General features: G+C 49.5%; 1 protein-coding gene and 1 pseudogene across 7 annotated transcripts in view; one reads left to right on the top strand and one right to left on the bottom strand.

Moving 5' to 3' along the window:
* LOC128412017 (zinc finger protein 420-like) overlaps nucleotides 1-15,061 on the bottom strand; it is a 983,187-nt gene that overhangs the window by 547,560 nt on the left and 420,566 nt on the right. The window contains exon 1 of one of the 7 annotated variants that reach the window (XM_053384787.1): nucleotides 3,779-4,707. The exons of 5 other annotated variants lie outside the window; for them this stretch is intronic. In XM_053384787.1, coding sequence (XP_053240762.1) covers nucleotides 3,779-4,707 — 929 coding nt within the window. Of the gene's footprint in view, nucleotides 1-3,778; nucleotides 4,708-15,061 lie in introns of those variants that run through there. One more of the 7 variants, XM_053384786.1, reaches the window with a different exon arrangement.
* Nucleotides 12,980-13,937, top strand: LOC128412113 (olfactory receptor 52K2-like; annotated as a pseudogene).

The following is a 15,061-nucleotide window of genomic DNA, read 5'->3' as shown; positions in this document are numbered from 1 at the left end:
CATCAAGAGATCTCAGGGACGTTTAAAACACAGAACATATAATAAGCAGGCAGATGATGCTGTTCCTTTTCCGCTGCCTTCTCCAGCCCACTCTTTCCCTCCATTAAATTCACTGTGTACTGAAGCAAATAAATCCATCAAACTTCATCAAATGCTCAAGTGCCAATCAACATCTATTGTGCACTACATAAATCTTGTTTTCCAAAGAAGATTCTGTATGTTTATTTTAATTATTTATTAAATTTACGTACCATCCTTCATCCAAAGATCTCCAACGGTTTGACCTCACCTCCAAAGGTGCCCTCCTCCTCCGTAGTCTCCCTAGAGAGACGGATGCCAGCAGCAGCAGCAATGGGCACACAAGTCTATTTCCTCCAGAAGGGGTTGAGGCTTCCTCCATCATAGTTCCTGGGGAGAAGGTCCCAGGCAAATGCAGCCGTGACTGTTGACTTTGACAACAGCTTGATACGGGGTGCAGATAACTTTATTCAACCAGATCAAGAGAGTCATGGTCCCGCTCTATTTTGCCTTAGTCAGACCCCGTCTGGAATCCTGTGTCAAGATCTGGGCACTACAATTCAAGAAGGGTGTTGAGAAGCTGGAAGGTGTGCAGAGGAGGGCAACCAAGATGATCAAGGGTTTGGAAACCAAGCCTGATGAGGAACAGTTGAAGCAGCTGGGTATGTTTAGCCTGCGAAAAAGGGGACTGAGAGGAGAGCCATCTTCACATATCCCAAGGTTCTTTCCCCCTGCTCTGGAGGGTGTTGCAGGAATTTATGTATAGGTTGGGGGGGGGTTGCCCCTCCAGCAGATATCATGCACATGCAGCCCACTCCCAAAATCAGCACAATCACTTTTGTGACTCTTGTGATTTGTCCCCACAAAACACATCATCACAGTTTCTTCCTATCTGTTCAAATGGCCTCTGCTGCACAATACCAAATGTAAGAATTCACTGATAAATGTACTGGCTCACTGGGAAAACTTCAGAAATTCATATAGACATGTGAGTTCAGCTACTCAAGTAGCAGGGAGTTCCAGAGTACACTTACTGCCACACCAAAACACCCATGTTTTAAGTTGGAGGTTTCAGGTTGCAAATTCCGTTGTCCAGTATTAGTGCTTCTTAAACCAATATTACTTTCATTCAAGGAGGAAACTGACTTTTATTTAAACTATTGCAAGACAGAAATACAGAAAACAGATGAGCACACGAAAGCTCACACCAATAACAAACTTAGTTGGTCTCTAGGTGCTACTGGATAATTTTTGTTTTGACTCTTCTTCTTCTTTGGCAATCACTCGTAGCCGAGTGAGATTGTCTTCCATAAACACAGTTTTAACAATGAGTCCGTAAGTGACTGTGGAGGCCAATTCTGGATCCACATGTCCTTCCACAGTGGGGACATGGGTTTCCAGGCAGGAGCTGATCATGGTGTGGATTTGCCAAGCGTACCTTCCTCCTAACACATTTCTCCCTTGGGTCCTGAGTTCGAGTGTCTTCAAAGTCCATGAAAACTTTGGTAAAGGCTGTTCTCCAACTGGAGAGCTCGCAGGCCAGTGTTTCTCAGTTGTCAGTGTTTATACTACATTTTTTTAGATTTGCCTTGAGACAAATCCTGCAAAAACAAATTAGAGATGAGCTTGCAGTATCTCCAAATCTGGGAGAATTGTGTACACCTATAACCAAATGAAAAACAACAAAGCCAGTGGACTTGATGGGATACCTGCCAAAATCTTCAAAGTGGGTGAAACTGTTTCGACTACGGCAGACCAACATGGCTACCTACCTGTAACTGCAAATTTTGTGTCAACCATTCACGAATGTTCAGTAAACAGGTTTTCTGAAAGCTACCATGGTGTCTTTAGTTTAAGCATAAGCAATATTTTGTTTTAGTACATCACAACAGATGGAAAATGTAAGACTGTCAGAGGAGATTTCTGAGGAAGAGCAAACACACATATTTCAGTGAACAAGAGTTGTAACACAGAGGATAGGTTGGTCTCATGAACCGAGAAAGGAAAAATCAGGAAAAATCCATAAGTGTAATTTTAGAGCACATTTTTCCCTCAGCAATCATTTACCTCAGAATGATTTCACTTACCTATTCAAGAAGCAATAGTAAATATTCACCAGTCCCACTCACCTCAGCAGAACTACCAGATGTCTATTCAACTGAAATTAACTTAGTTTAATGGATGGATTCCACGAGAAAGAGAGCCTCTCCAAGCTCCTTCTCCACCTGGACCCCACCGATATTCCACCAGAAATTTAGAAATGGACTTGCAGGGCGGGGGTTGTGTCAGGAGCAGGGCAGCAATAACTCACGCGGTGTCAGTGAAGTTAACTACTTATTCAAAGGAACACGACAGCTCAAGAGAACAGGCCTAGTGAGCACAGCAACTCACCCCTGTAGCTCTTGCCCCATGAGGCAGTTGTGGGGACTGAAGGACCCCACCTTCCCACAGTTCCCTAACTCTCCTCCTCCCCCTTCCTAAGCAATCTGAGGTTCCCCCGCATTGCCCATCTTTGCTTATCCTGCTTCATCCCTCTCCTGGTGCTGGGAGACCAGGGAAAAGGGGAGGTGGTAGTTCTGTTAGGATATTTCCGTTCCACCTTAAAAGGGAGCAGGCTGTGAGTCACAGAGTCTGCGTATTTCCTGTTCACAGGATGTTTCTGTTGTGTCTTTGCTTTCGTTTCCTTCTTCGTGCCTGAACGCTGAAGCAGGCGGTCATGTTTTTCTTTGTTCTGACCAACGCTGAATAAAATTGTAAATATGCTCTCCTGCTGTGCATCTTTCGCTGTGTGAATTCTGCTGATAGAGTGTGCACCAGCCTAAGAATGTGGCAATCTATTCTTGAGGCTTCGTGTCGCTGATTGCTGATATTGCCTGTCTACGGGAGATCAATGGATCGTCCGGCAGCCGGCTTGGGGGCTATGATGGACTTTGCCTCCCTGGCAGTATCCCAACAAGTTCATCCTCCCACTTCATCCCTCTCAAGGTCCTGGGAGAGCAGCAGGGAGGGGAGCTTGTTGCAGCAGGAGGGGAAGACAACCTGGCTTCCTTGCCAGCCTGGCTGACCTCTGCCTCTTGGCTCCCCCTCCTCTCCAGCCTCTGCTTCTGCCTCTGCTTCTGGACTGCTCTCTGCCACAGCCTCTCTCTGCTCACTAAACCCTGTTGCCTCTTCTGCTTCTGACACCTTCTCTTCCCAGTCTTCTCCCTCTGACCATTCAACATCCCACCACCACTCCCCAGGTTCTGAGCCTTCTTCCCTTGGGGGCTCCCCAGCTGGTGCCCCCCACCCCTCCTCTGCATCCACCCAATCCATGACAGACTGGGTCAAGGCCACCAAAAATTGTAAGTTTGGGTTTCATCCTGGTTCAAAGGCGGGGGGGGGGGGGGCGCTAGCAGAAGATTCTTGCTGAATTACCCCCACTCCCACCCCAGGCCCAGCAAGACCATGTTTGTGCCATCTGAAGATGGCAGTGAGCTTCTGGGCGTCGCCATCAGTTCGTGGGGTTCTAGTCTGTGTTCAGGATTTCAAGTTACCCAAAATGTAGTAGCCTCCAAAGACACTCCCAGTAGAAAATGGGAGAGCAATGCCTTCCTGGTATGGTTCTTCCCCTGCAAGAGTTGCTCTGCGACTTCATAGAACTGTAGAATTCAAAGGGGTCCCCAAGGGACATCTAGTCCAACCATCTGCAATGCAGGAACTGCAACTACGTCGTGAGCTGCTTGGCCGCCATCATCACCTCTTCCTGCACAGGACAGCCTGCAGCACCCGGTCTCGGATCTTCTTCGTCCGCACCCCATAGATGATGGGGTTCAGGGTGGGCGGAACCACCAGGTAAACGTTGGCGATGAAGATGTGCACGGCGTGAGGGACATTGTGGCCGAAGCGGTGGGTGAGGAAGGAGAAGACGGCCGTGGTGTAGAAGACAAGGATGACGCAGATGTGGGAGCTGCAGGTCCCCTGCGCCTTGAGACCAGCCTCCTTGGAGGGCAGGCGGCAGACCGTGCGCAGGATCAGGGCGTAGGACAGGCTGATAAAGCACACGTCGAAGCCCCCAATCAGGAAGGCCAGGCTCAGGCTGTAGCCCCTGCTGGCCGCTGTGTCCGCGCAAGCCAGCTTGACCAGAGCCATGAACTCACAGTAGCTGTGGGCAATGACCTTGGACTTGCAGAAAGGCAGGCGGCCCACCAGGAAGGGGTGTGGGAAGAAGAGGACCACCCCCCGGACCACGACAGCCAGCCCGATCTTGGCCACCACGGCGTTGGTGAGGACGGTGGCGTGGCGCAGAGGGTTGCAGATGGCCACGTAGCGGTCATAGGCCATGGCCAGGAAGAAGCCGGACTCCATGGCCGTGAAGGAGTGGATGAAGAACATCTGGGCCAGGCAGGCGCTGAAGCCGATGGGCTGCCTGCCAAACCAGAAGATGGCCAGCAGCTTGGGCAGGGTGGAGGAGGAGAGGACCAGGTCGGTGAGGGACAGCATGCAGAGGAAGAGGTACATGGGCTCATGCAGGCTCGGCTCCGTCTTGACCATCAAGAGGAGGGACAAGTTCCCCAGCAAGGCCATGAAGTACATGGAGCAGAAGGGGATGGAGAGCCAGGCCTGCAGGGACTCCAGCCCTGGGATGCCCAGGAGGGTGAAGGGGCCTGGAGCGCTGGCGGTGGCATTGCGAGAAGCGCCAGGCAGCATCATGGATCGGGGCCAGGGGCATCTTTGGGCGGCACAGCTGGGTCGGCCGAGGAGGAGACCCTGGGGAGAAACAAAGCACAGGGCAGCCTCTGGCTAGGGAGTGTTGCTGGTATTTGTACCGTATTTGTTAGACAATGTATTTTACAAAAAATAAATTTTAGTAGTGGGGGAAGAAAACCTATGTAATGTAATGTAACAGCTGCAAAATCTCGTGACTCCAACTAAGGTTACAGAAACACTGAATAATTGCCTTGTTGATTTGTTAGCTCCCTTTAAAATTCAGCATGCCTGTGTCATAAGTAGTGGGGGGTTTGGGGGGGGGGAGTTTGAGGTTGTTTCACTGTTGCTTTGCTGAATGTGGAGGCTCCAAGAACACGCTGCCTGGAGGAGTTTGTGAGGACAGACAGACCGGCAACTTACGCACTGCTGCAAAGGAGCTTTGAAAGCAAGAAGCAAGAAGATCCTCTCTTGGGCTCAAGGGAGAGAAACGCATTGCATTGGACTTGATATGCATAAATACTACGACTGCTTGTTAATAATTGCCATCCTGCCAGAAAAGATCCGTATTCAGAATCTTGTGTGTGGTGTCTGCTTCATCAGACTTTGAAGGTGAAACAACTGCATCACTCTGCATGTGTTTCAAAGCTGCAAAGGAGCCTCAGGGCTGCGCATTTGCCGGGCACCTGAGTGATCTGCCTTCCTCCGAATGCCAGGAGAGCTTCTGGAGATCTGGCTCACCAGCACCTGCATAAGCAGCAAATGTGATTCCCAGCAGCACCAGCAGCTGATATGCAGGGTCTGGGCTGCTAGAGGCTGAGCAGGAGCAAGACCCTGGGGTGGTAGGGAGAGCTCGATGGAAATGTGGAAAAGACAAATTCCATGCTGGGAATCCTTAGGAAAGTCACGGGAAATAAAACATCTGATATCCTAATGCCATTATACGGCTGGAGGATTGGGAGGCTGGTCTGGAAGATCTCTGTGGGTCCCTTCCAAGTTTGTGACTTTGCATCTCTGCACTTAGAATCGAGTAGAAGGAACCTGCTGAACTGCTCCCCCCTGTCTCTTTGCAAGATAAATGGCTTTAGCTGGCCCAGCTACCTACTGATAAGGGAAAATCCTGGGTTGAGGGTTTGCTCCACTGCCCAGCTCACTGCGGTGCCACTCCCTGCGGGTCTCTCCTGGTCAGCTAAAGAAGGAGTCTCCAGCCAAGTTAAAGAAGCAAACAGCGGTCAGTAGACCTGATCTTTATTTGTTGCAACGAGGTTCAAACACACAAAGAGTAGGAACCCAGAGCAGGGGTTGCGTGAACTTTTAAGACTTTCCCCCCTTCCCCATAACACACTTCCAGCTGCATCATCGATACATCACAAATATGTCACAAAAGAGGAGTGTTTGGCAAGCAGAAACATCAGCTCATCACCCACCCATGTCTATAACCCTAGTTCCTGACATCTTTTAACTACCCTCTTCCCCAAAGACCAATGAGAGTATTTATACACCACCACCCCAGCTGCAGGGCTTCCCTGTGTTTCTCCTTTGAAAATATCAGGATCCAATCCACCATTCCGAAGAGTCTCTGCCTGGGGTATGTGCTGCCCTTAATCGCCTCCTGCCTCCTATTGTGAGGCCAAGTTCACGCCTAATGGAGGGGCAAGGAGTAGTGACCTTATGTTTAAGGGATGATGGAGGCAGGGGGAGCCTAGGATTCCCCTCTTCCAGAGGAGTCATTAGCGATTATTTGATTCTATATTGGATAGTCAGAGAAAACAGTAAGATACATGGAATCTGCTTATTGCTACAATTTTACAAAGAAGCTTTTCTGAGCTTCTTTGCTGTTGTGGATGTCTAGTTCCTGTGTCAATGGTCATCGTCCTGGCCTTAGTTTGAGGCTGTGGTGAGGACTTGGGATTTTGGGGGAGTCGTTTAACTGCCCCCTCCTTCCTGATTTTAACACTACCCACAGAAACACCTGCAGAACACAACATGCACCAGGAGACTTCGTTTGGTCAGAATCGAGTAAACTCTTCTAGGTAAAGGTAAAGGGACCCCTGCCAAATTAGGTCCAGTTGTGGCCAACTCTGGGGTTGCAGCGCTCATCTCGCTTTATTGACCGAGGGAGCCGGCATACAGCTTCCGGGTCATGTGGCCAGTATGACTAAGCCGCTTCTGGCGAACCAGAGCAGCGCACGGAAACACCGTTTACCTTCCCGCCGCAGCGGTTCCTATTTATCTACTTGCACTTCATGCTTTTGAACTGCTAGGTTGGCAGGAGCAGGGACCGAGCAACAGGAGCTCACCCCGTTGTGGGGATTCGAACCGCCGACCTTCTGATCGGCAAGCCCTAGGCTCTGTGGTGTAACCCACAGCGCCACCCGCGTCCCTATACTCTTCTAAACGCTAAATACATAACGTCTGGAAAATGAGCCACCATAGCTGCTAGAGGGCCTTGAAATCTGTGTCTGGGGCTTTCTAGACTCGTCTACCCATTTATTATCTGAAACCAAAGGAGCATATTGCTTGCCAGAAAATATTTATTTCCAGCTTTTCACCCCACTGCTTTGGCTCCAGCACAGAGCAAGTGGTCTCTGTGTGTCCAGCTTCCAGCTCAGCTAACGCACAACTCTCCCTGGCTCTTGCTTTCCTACCTAGCAGCCAGGTGAGATGGATACCCCCCCCCCGTAGTCTGGGTTGCCCCATCCCTTAGCTGCAGCTCTTGCAACCCAACTCATTCTTTTGGGATGCTGAGGAGGACACTCAAGTGGCCAGAGAAGGTCCTTCTCTTACCGAGAAACTTCTCTGAGCAGTCCAGCCAGGCGTATCCTCTGATCGATTCTAACCCTCCCAGGTTACAGAACCCCCAAGAATTAGCAGGGACTCGGGTCATCACCCAGACAGATCCTCCAAACCCACAACATTATTTCTGCAGCCACTGTCCCTGCCAGGCTCTTGACCCCTCCTCACAACAGCCAGATGTGACCAGTGCTGCCCCCAGACTTACCTGGAGTTGGAGCCGGGGAGGCAGGAGGACTGCTTCCCCATCGCAGGAGCTATGTGCCTGGGATCCCCGCTTGCAAAAGTGTGCCAGGGTTAGGAGCCGTGTCGTTTATATCCCATCCTGCCTAACCCCCTCCACCTGATCCTACAGGTCCACAGCCCGTCCGTGGCCTCGTGGGACTCGCTACAGGCCCAGCAGAAAGAGGCCCAGAGGGTGGACCATTTGAGCAAAAGTCTTCACTGCTTCCCTCCTTCCCCATGCCATCCCCCCAGGGGGCAGGATGCCAAGCACTAGGGAGGCAGCACTGGGCATGCATGTTGTTTAAGTGCTCTCGTCAGTGCTTTTTTTCTTTAAAAAAATGTTTAGGGGTACTCTCATTTTGACTCAAGAAAACCACCATTTTAGAGCTCAAATCTGGGAAAATAAATACAGTAAATGGACAAAAGTACAGAGATTCACAAAATGTTTAGGGGTCTGCGTACCCCTGCGTACCCCCAGAAAAAAAGCACTGGCTCTTGTTATATTTACAGTATTGAAACATTGTTGTGTATTGTTGTATTCACTGTTGTTATCCTATGCTATTATGAAATTGTTGCAATAATCTATTGTTTTGCTAGATTGTCATGACATTGTTTTTGCAGTGTTTGTTTGCAGTGTGTTCCTGCTTTCTTTGTTGTAAGCCGCTTTGAGCATGCAAATAAAATGAATGAACGAATGTGTTGTCTTGGGGAAGCAGAGAAGCAGGTGCAGAAGAAAACTCAAGCCTTCACGCAGTGATTAGGTTAAAAGTCTGTTCCAGACTCTGTTTCTTAAGGCAAAGCCATTGCATTGGAGAAGATCCTCAACAGACAGACTCTCTTCTGAGCTGACCGAGAGGCTCCTCTGCTGGAAGCAATTCCTTATGTTCAGAGCAGCTGAGAGGCACAGAACAGACCTTGCGGCTGCCTGGTGTCAGGGACCGTGGTGCTGAGGGCTGCGCTGAGGATGAGTGGTGGGAGACTCCCCCTGCTCCGGATCCGAATCCTGCATCTTCCCAGGAGCAGGAGGACAGTGTAGATTTAGAAGAGTGGTTTGCAGAGGGACAAAATTCAGAAGGCAGAAGCTGGGAAAGACTATATGGGGAACAGCTAAAAGCAGCACTAGGAGAGAGAGGGTTAAGAGATTCCCAGTCTCTGGAAAGCAATCCTGCACTCAGTCCAAGGTCAAGAAAAGCTCAGAGAGTGGCAGAACAGAAAGCACTCAAAGCACAACGGGTACAAGATCAGATTATAAAATGTGGATTAATAGGGACCGAAGGGGGTGGGGTCCTTAATTGGGAGCACCGCCATTTATAGGAGAAGGGCTCTTTGTTCTCTCGCTGTGATTATTAAAGTTTCTAACTGGTAAGAAGACTCCTTTCCCTTTGTTCTGCTTATCTGCTGTCACGGGGGGGGGGGGGGAGAAAGCCGATTCCCTGAAGCCTGACACCGGGTGACCTTTTTGTTCATCAGGAAGTTATTGTTTATTACTATTGTTTATTAAATTTGTATACCGCCCGTCATCTGAAGCCTGCAGGGTGGTTTATAGCTTAAAAATTCACAATGGAAACACAAAATACACATCATAATAGCAGCAGCAGCAACAACAGCAACAAATAACCAGCTCTCACACTTTGCAGAGTTCACTCCTGAATGACCAGGGAGCCCCTCCAGGACACCTTCTTTGCCAAGTGAGCCAGCAGACATGGCACAACGAGGAGCAGGAGGAGCCCCAACTGCAGGCTTGAGAAACAGTCCTGAGCTGGAGATCTGCCTGCTGCCAGTCCTCCCCCCAAACATTGCACTAGATGATCCTTTGGGATCCCTTCAAACTCTACAAGTCTAGGATTCATGGAGCCCGTATCCTTTGCCTGCTGCCCTTTCTTTTTTCTTTTTTCTTTTTTTAAAAAAATGTTTATTAAGATTTTACAAAACATATAACCAAACAAAAACATCAACAACAAACAAAAAATACACACTCAACAAGAAAAGGTAAAGAAGAAAAGAGGTGGGGGGAAAGAAAGAAAAATTCCACTTTTTAAATTTCAAAAGTCCATATCCCTCTTTCCTGACCTCCTCACATCCCCCTTTTTTGTATTCCTCTTTATTCCGTCAAATTCAGCAAATTCTAACCCTTTTTCCAAACTCGTTTATAATTATATATTTCCAGTTATTATGTCTCTAATTTCCCTTATCTTGAACCTTTACACCACCTTATATACTTTGACATAATATTATTCTAGTCATACCCCCTCCTTATTAAAATTCCTCTTTTCATAACTCTTTTAACCATATCCCAAATGCCATGTTGCCTTCACCTCCCACATCATTTTAACACTCAAACATTTTACAATATTTTTGTAGATAATTCTTAAACTTTTTCCAATCCTCTTCCATCAATTCTTCTCCCTGGTCACGGATTCTGCCGGTCATTTCTGCCATCTCCATATAGTCAATCACTTGCATCTGCCACTCTTCCACGGTGGGTTGCCTGCTGCCCTTTCTGGCCACCTTTGCCTGCTGTTTGAGCCCAGGTGCCCTCAGAGCAGCACCTTCTTCCAGGCCCCTTCCTGGGGTTACTCTGGGGGGTCGGAAGCAGCCACACAGCCTCCCTCCCCCCAGCTGTAGGAGAGCAGATATCCAGAGGGGGGGTGTGTGTCATAGTAATTATAAAATATGCATCAAGCCATTGTGTCCGCGATGAACGCAATGTGTTGACAATAATTTCTGATCAAATCCCGCAAGCCTCTCCACCTCTGCCATTTGCTTTCTCTACACCTGACAGGCACGTATAAGCATTCTAAACACAGGCCAGTTGCTTCATCAGGCATCCTGGGTCATATACAGTGGTGCCCCGCAAGACGAAATTAATTCGTTCCGCAAGTTTTTTTTCTTGCGAGTTTTTCGTCTTGCGAAGCACGGTTTCCCATAGGAATGCATTGAAAATCAATTAATGCGTTCCTATGGAGACCGCCTTCAGACCAGGTCCGGGGAAAGTCTGTCCCCGGACCTCTTCTGAAGGCTGGCGGGGGGAGAAGGACTTTTCTCCCCACCGCCAGCCTTCAGAACAGCCTTCTGAAGGCTGGCGGTGGGAAGCAAAGCCCTTCTCCCGCCGCCAGCCTTCAGAAGAGTTCCCGCAGGGCTGCCTAGGCTGCGGATAGCAGCCTGCTGCCCGGCGCGAGGGGCGCTCTGAAGCAGAGCGCCCCTCGCGCGGGGCAAACATCTGCAGCTTGGGGAGCCCTACAGGAGTTCCCCGCAGGGCTCTCCCAGCTGCGAATAGCAGCCTGCTGCCCCGCGCAAGGGGCGCTCTGCTTCAGAGCGCCCCTCGCGTGGGGCAGACATTCGCAGCTTGGGCAGCCCTTTCTGGGCTTTTGCTTCCATTGGTGACAGCCACCTTGGGGTTTTATTTTCCAATAAGTCCTTATATCTTATCCAAATGTTAAACAATGCTTTCCTGACAATATGGTTTTTAAATACTTTATGCGCTTTGACCTTTTCATACCACAGATATGCATGCCATCCAAATACATTGTTAAAACCTTCTAAGTCCAAAATGTCTGTGTTTTCCAGAAGCAGCCATTCTTTCAACCAGCAAAAGGGCTGCTGATTCATAGTAAAGTTTAACGTCTGGCAGGGCAAATCCACCCCTTTCCTTTGCATCAGTTAATATCTTAAATTTTATTCTGGGCTTCTTGCCCTGCCAGACAAATCTAGAAATATCTCTCTGCCACTTCTTGAAACAGTCCATCTTGTCCACAATTTGCAATGTTTGAAACAAAAACAGCATTCTAGGCAATACATTCATTTTTATCACAGCAATACGACCCAACAGTGAAAGCTTCAAGTTCGACCAAATTTCTAAGTCTTTTTTCACTTCCGTCCAATATTTTTCATAATTATCTTTAAATAAGTTCCCTTTTTTGGCTGTCATATTAATCCCCAGGTATCTCACTTTCTTAACCACAGTCAAGCCTGTCTCATTCTGAAACCTCTCTCTTTCAATCGGTGTTAAATTTTTCTCTAAGACCTTAGTTTTTAACTTGTTTAGTTTAAATCCTGCCACTTGACCAAATTCTTGAATTAGTTCTAAAACCCTTTTAGTACTAGATTCTGGCTCCTGTAACGTCAATACTAAGTCATCTGCAAATGCTCTCAGTTTGTACTGTTTGGCTCCGACCTGTATACCTTTAACCATCCGGTCCCTTCTAATTGTTACTGGTTTGAATTTGACTGTGTTATTTTCTTCCTTAGCGGGTTTTGCAAACCGCGAATCTGAATAGTGTTTTTAATAGGGTGTCAAGGGGAGGGGCCCTGGAGATGAGTTTATGGAACCGAGAGGGCAGTGGCAATAACAATTTTGGGAACTGCTGCACCAGGTGATTTTTGCAGAAAGAGAAAGGGTTGTATCCTAATACCCAGATGGCATATGCCATTTTTATGCATCTTCCTGAACCTTATTTCCTTTGTGATGAGGACACACTTGATAAAAGCACCTTCAATCTGTTGCTGTTATTAATTATCCAAGGAATTATTTAGTCACAAATGCTTCACAACTCACACATGACGTAATAAATATGTCTTCCTCTAAGGCACTGCAAGAGTCTGGTTTTCACCACGGTTCTCCTACCCTTCCATCCCCACGACCATCTTGGGTTGTCAGTGAGATGGTGGGGAAGAACCTTAACTAAGGCCACCGTCCGCAGCAGGACACACGCCTGGCTAGTGGCCAGTGACAGCCTTCTCCTCCATGAAGAACCAAGGAGACAGGGGGACCCTGAACCAGTCAGTCCCTGCTCCTCTCCTCCCTCGCAGGGGTGTGGGATAACAGGAGGACAAAGAGAACCTGCATGCTCCCCTGAGCTATTTTTGAGAGAGGTTGTAACTGAACTTCTTTCTTCTTTGGAGATCACTTGTAGCCAAGTAAGATTGTCTTCCATGAACATGGTCTTAGCAGTGTGTCCGTAAGGGACTGTGGAGGCCAATTCTGGATCCACACGTCCTTCCACAGTGGGGACATTGGTTTCCGGGTGAGAGCTGATCACCGTGGGGGGTTGCCATTGAACTCTAACAACGAAACCCTCCTCTTTGGATCCCGCTGCCTCTCTTGAGGCATCTGCCATGTTGCAAGCGATTCCTCTTCATGCCTTCACTTTCTCCCTTGCAGCTTCTCCTTCCCATCACAGATGCTGCCACCGCACTGTCTTGCTTCTGCCGCCACCCCAGGCGAGAGCAGAGAGAAGCGGCAAGAGGCCCCGGGCCCAGCATGCAGCCTCCCGCCTCCAACCTCTCCCTCTTCAGTCCGTCCGCCTTCCTCCTGCTGGGCATCCCTGGGCTGGAGTCGCTTCACACCTGGCTGGCTCTGCCCTTCTTCTCCATGCACCTGATGGCCGTCCTCGGGAACTGCAGCATCCTCTTGCTCATCAAGACTGACCCGAGGCTCCACCAGCCCATGTACCTCTTCCTCTGCATGCTGTCCTTCACCGACCTGGTCCTCTCCACCTCCGCCCTGCCCAAGATGCTGGCCATCTTCTGGTTTGGAGCTGGACACATTGGCTTCAGCGCCTGCCTGGCCCAGATGTTCTTCTTCCACTCCTTCATGGCCATGGAGTCCAGCTTCTTCCTGGCCATGGCCTTTGACTGCTACGTGGCCATTTGTAAACCACTGAGGCACACCAGCATCCTCACCGGTGCCCACATTGCCACAATTGGTGGGGCGGTGGTGGCCCGGGGTGGTGGTGTTCTTCTCCCCACACCCCTTCCTGGTGGGGCAGCTGCCTTTCTGCAAAAGCAAAGTCATCGCCCACAGTTACTGCGAGTTCACGGCTGTGGTCAAGCTGGCCTGTGCAGACACAGCCGTCACAAAAGCATACAGCCTGACGGTGGCCTCCCTTATTGGAGCCCTGGATGTCCTCTTCATTGCGCTGTCCTATGGCCTGATCCTGCACACTGTCTGCTGCCTGCCCTCTAAACAGGCCGGTCTCAAGGCGCTGGGCACCTGTGGATGCCACATCTGCGTCATCCTTGTTTTTTACACCACAGCTGTCTTCACGTTCCTCACCCATCGCTTCAGTCATGGCAGCATCCCCCGTCATGTGCACATTGTCATCGCCAATGTCTACCTTCTGGTGCCCCCGACTCTGAACCCCATCATCTATGGAGTGAGGACAAAGCAGATCCGTGAGCGGGTGCTGCGGGGGCTCCACTTTCGGAAGAGTGTCTGATGACCCCGTCCCCAGCCAGGCCCCCCGGATGTCCAGCTGCTGCAAACAGGGTGCCTTTGACTGCTGACAACTCTGTGAGCTATTTGCATAATTATTTGTAAGACAAGGGAAGCATTGCAGGGAGAGTGGGGTGTGGACTATGTCTGAATCACAAGGTTCCCTGGAGCCATTGCTCATGGCCACTATAACGATCTCTGGCAGGCAAGCAGCCTGATAAGCAGCACAGACTCTCCATCAGTTTTATGTAAGTTTATTTACGAGAAAAAACACATACAGAGGATGGCGTTCTGCCAGCTCTCATTAACAGTAGCTGCTCAGTCTGGTTCACCGTCCCTCCCCCAACAGGAAGGCGGCCAAAATCCCGCCTTTATTCTCCTGCCCTTCCTTTGCTCTCTGAGCTTTGCCAGTCTCCTCGTTTGGGAACTGAACGGCTGGCCTGTCTCTTCCCCAGAAAACACAGCCTCAGATTCTGGCTTATCTGATGGTCGCCTGGCAACACTTTGGCCGACTTCCAACTCTTCCTCTCCTTGGGAGCAAACAGCTTCTTCCCTGGGAAGGAGGGGGACCAGGCTGTCCTCTCTAAACTCAGAAGGCTCTTGTTATGTACTGAGTTGAATAGGATCCAAACTGCAGCAGTCTGATTGGTCCTAGAACAATAGGATTCAGAATGCAGCAGTCTGATTGGTCCTAGAACAATGCAGCAGTATGATTGGTTGGCAGGAACCACCCAATCATGCTCCAGATAGAAGTGAATCCACAACCTGATTGGCTTACAGTAGAATTCTGGAATTAGCCAATCATGTGCAGCCCATTGTGTAAATAATGTATATAAAGCAGATACTTTGAGGGGACTTTCATTCATTCATTCCTCCTCACCACTATGAGCTGAATAAAGAGCATGAAATCACTTTGCGACTCTGAGTATATTTCACTGGCGACGAAGGTGGGATCCCGCTGAGCTGATGGCCACACACAGCACCGCAGCACCGCCACCTGCCGCACCGCTGCCTCGCACCGTGTATCCAGGCTGGGCATCCCTGGGCTGGAGTCGCTTCACACCCTGAGCATCTTTCAGCTCTCATCTGCAGAGCCGACCCTTTGGTCACTCAGCTCAGTTTCTGAGG

The sequence above is a fragment of the Podarcis raffonei genome, chromosome 4 (genome assembly GCF_027172205.1).
Source record: "Podarcis raffonei isolate rPodRaf1 chromosome 4, rPodRaf1.pri, whole genome shotgun sequence".
Classification (NCBI taxonomy): domain Eukaryota; kingdom Metazoa; phylum Chordata; class Lepidosauria; order Squamata; family Lacertidae; genus Podarcis; species Podarcis raffonei.
The sequence above is the reverse complement of the archived record's forward strand: the minus strand, read 5'-3'. Positions and strand labels throughout refer to the sequence as shown.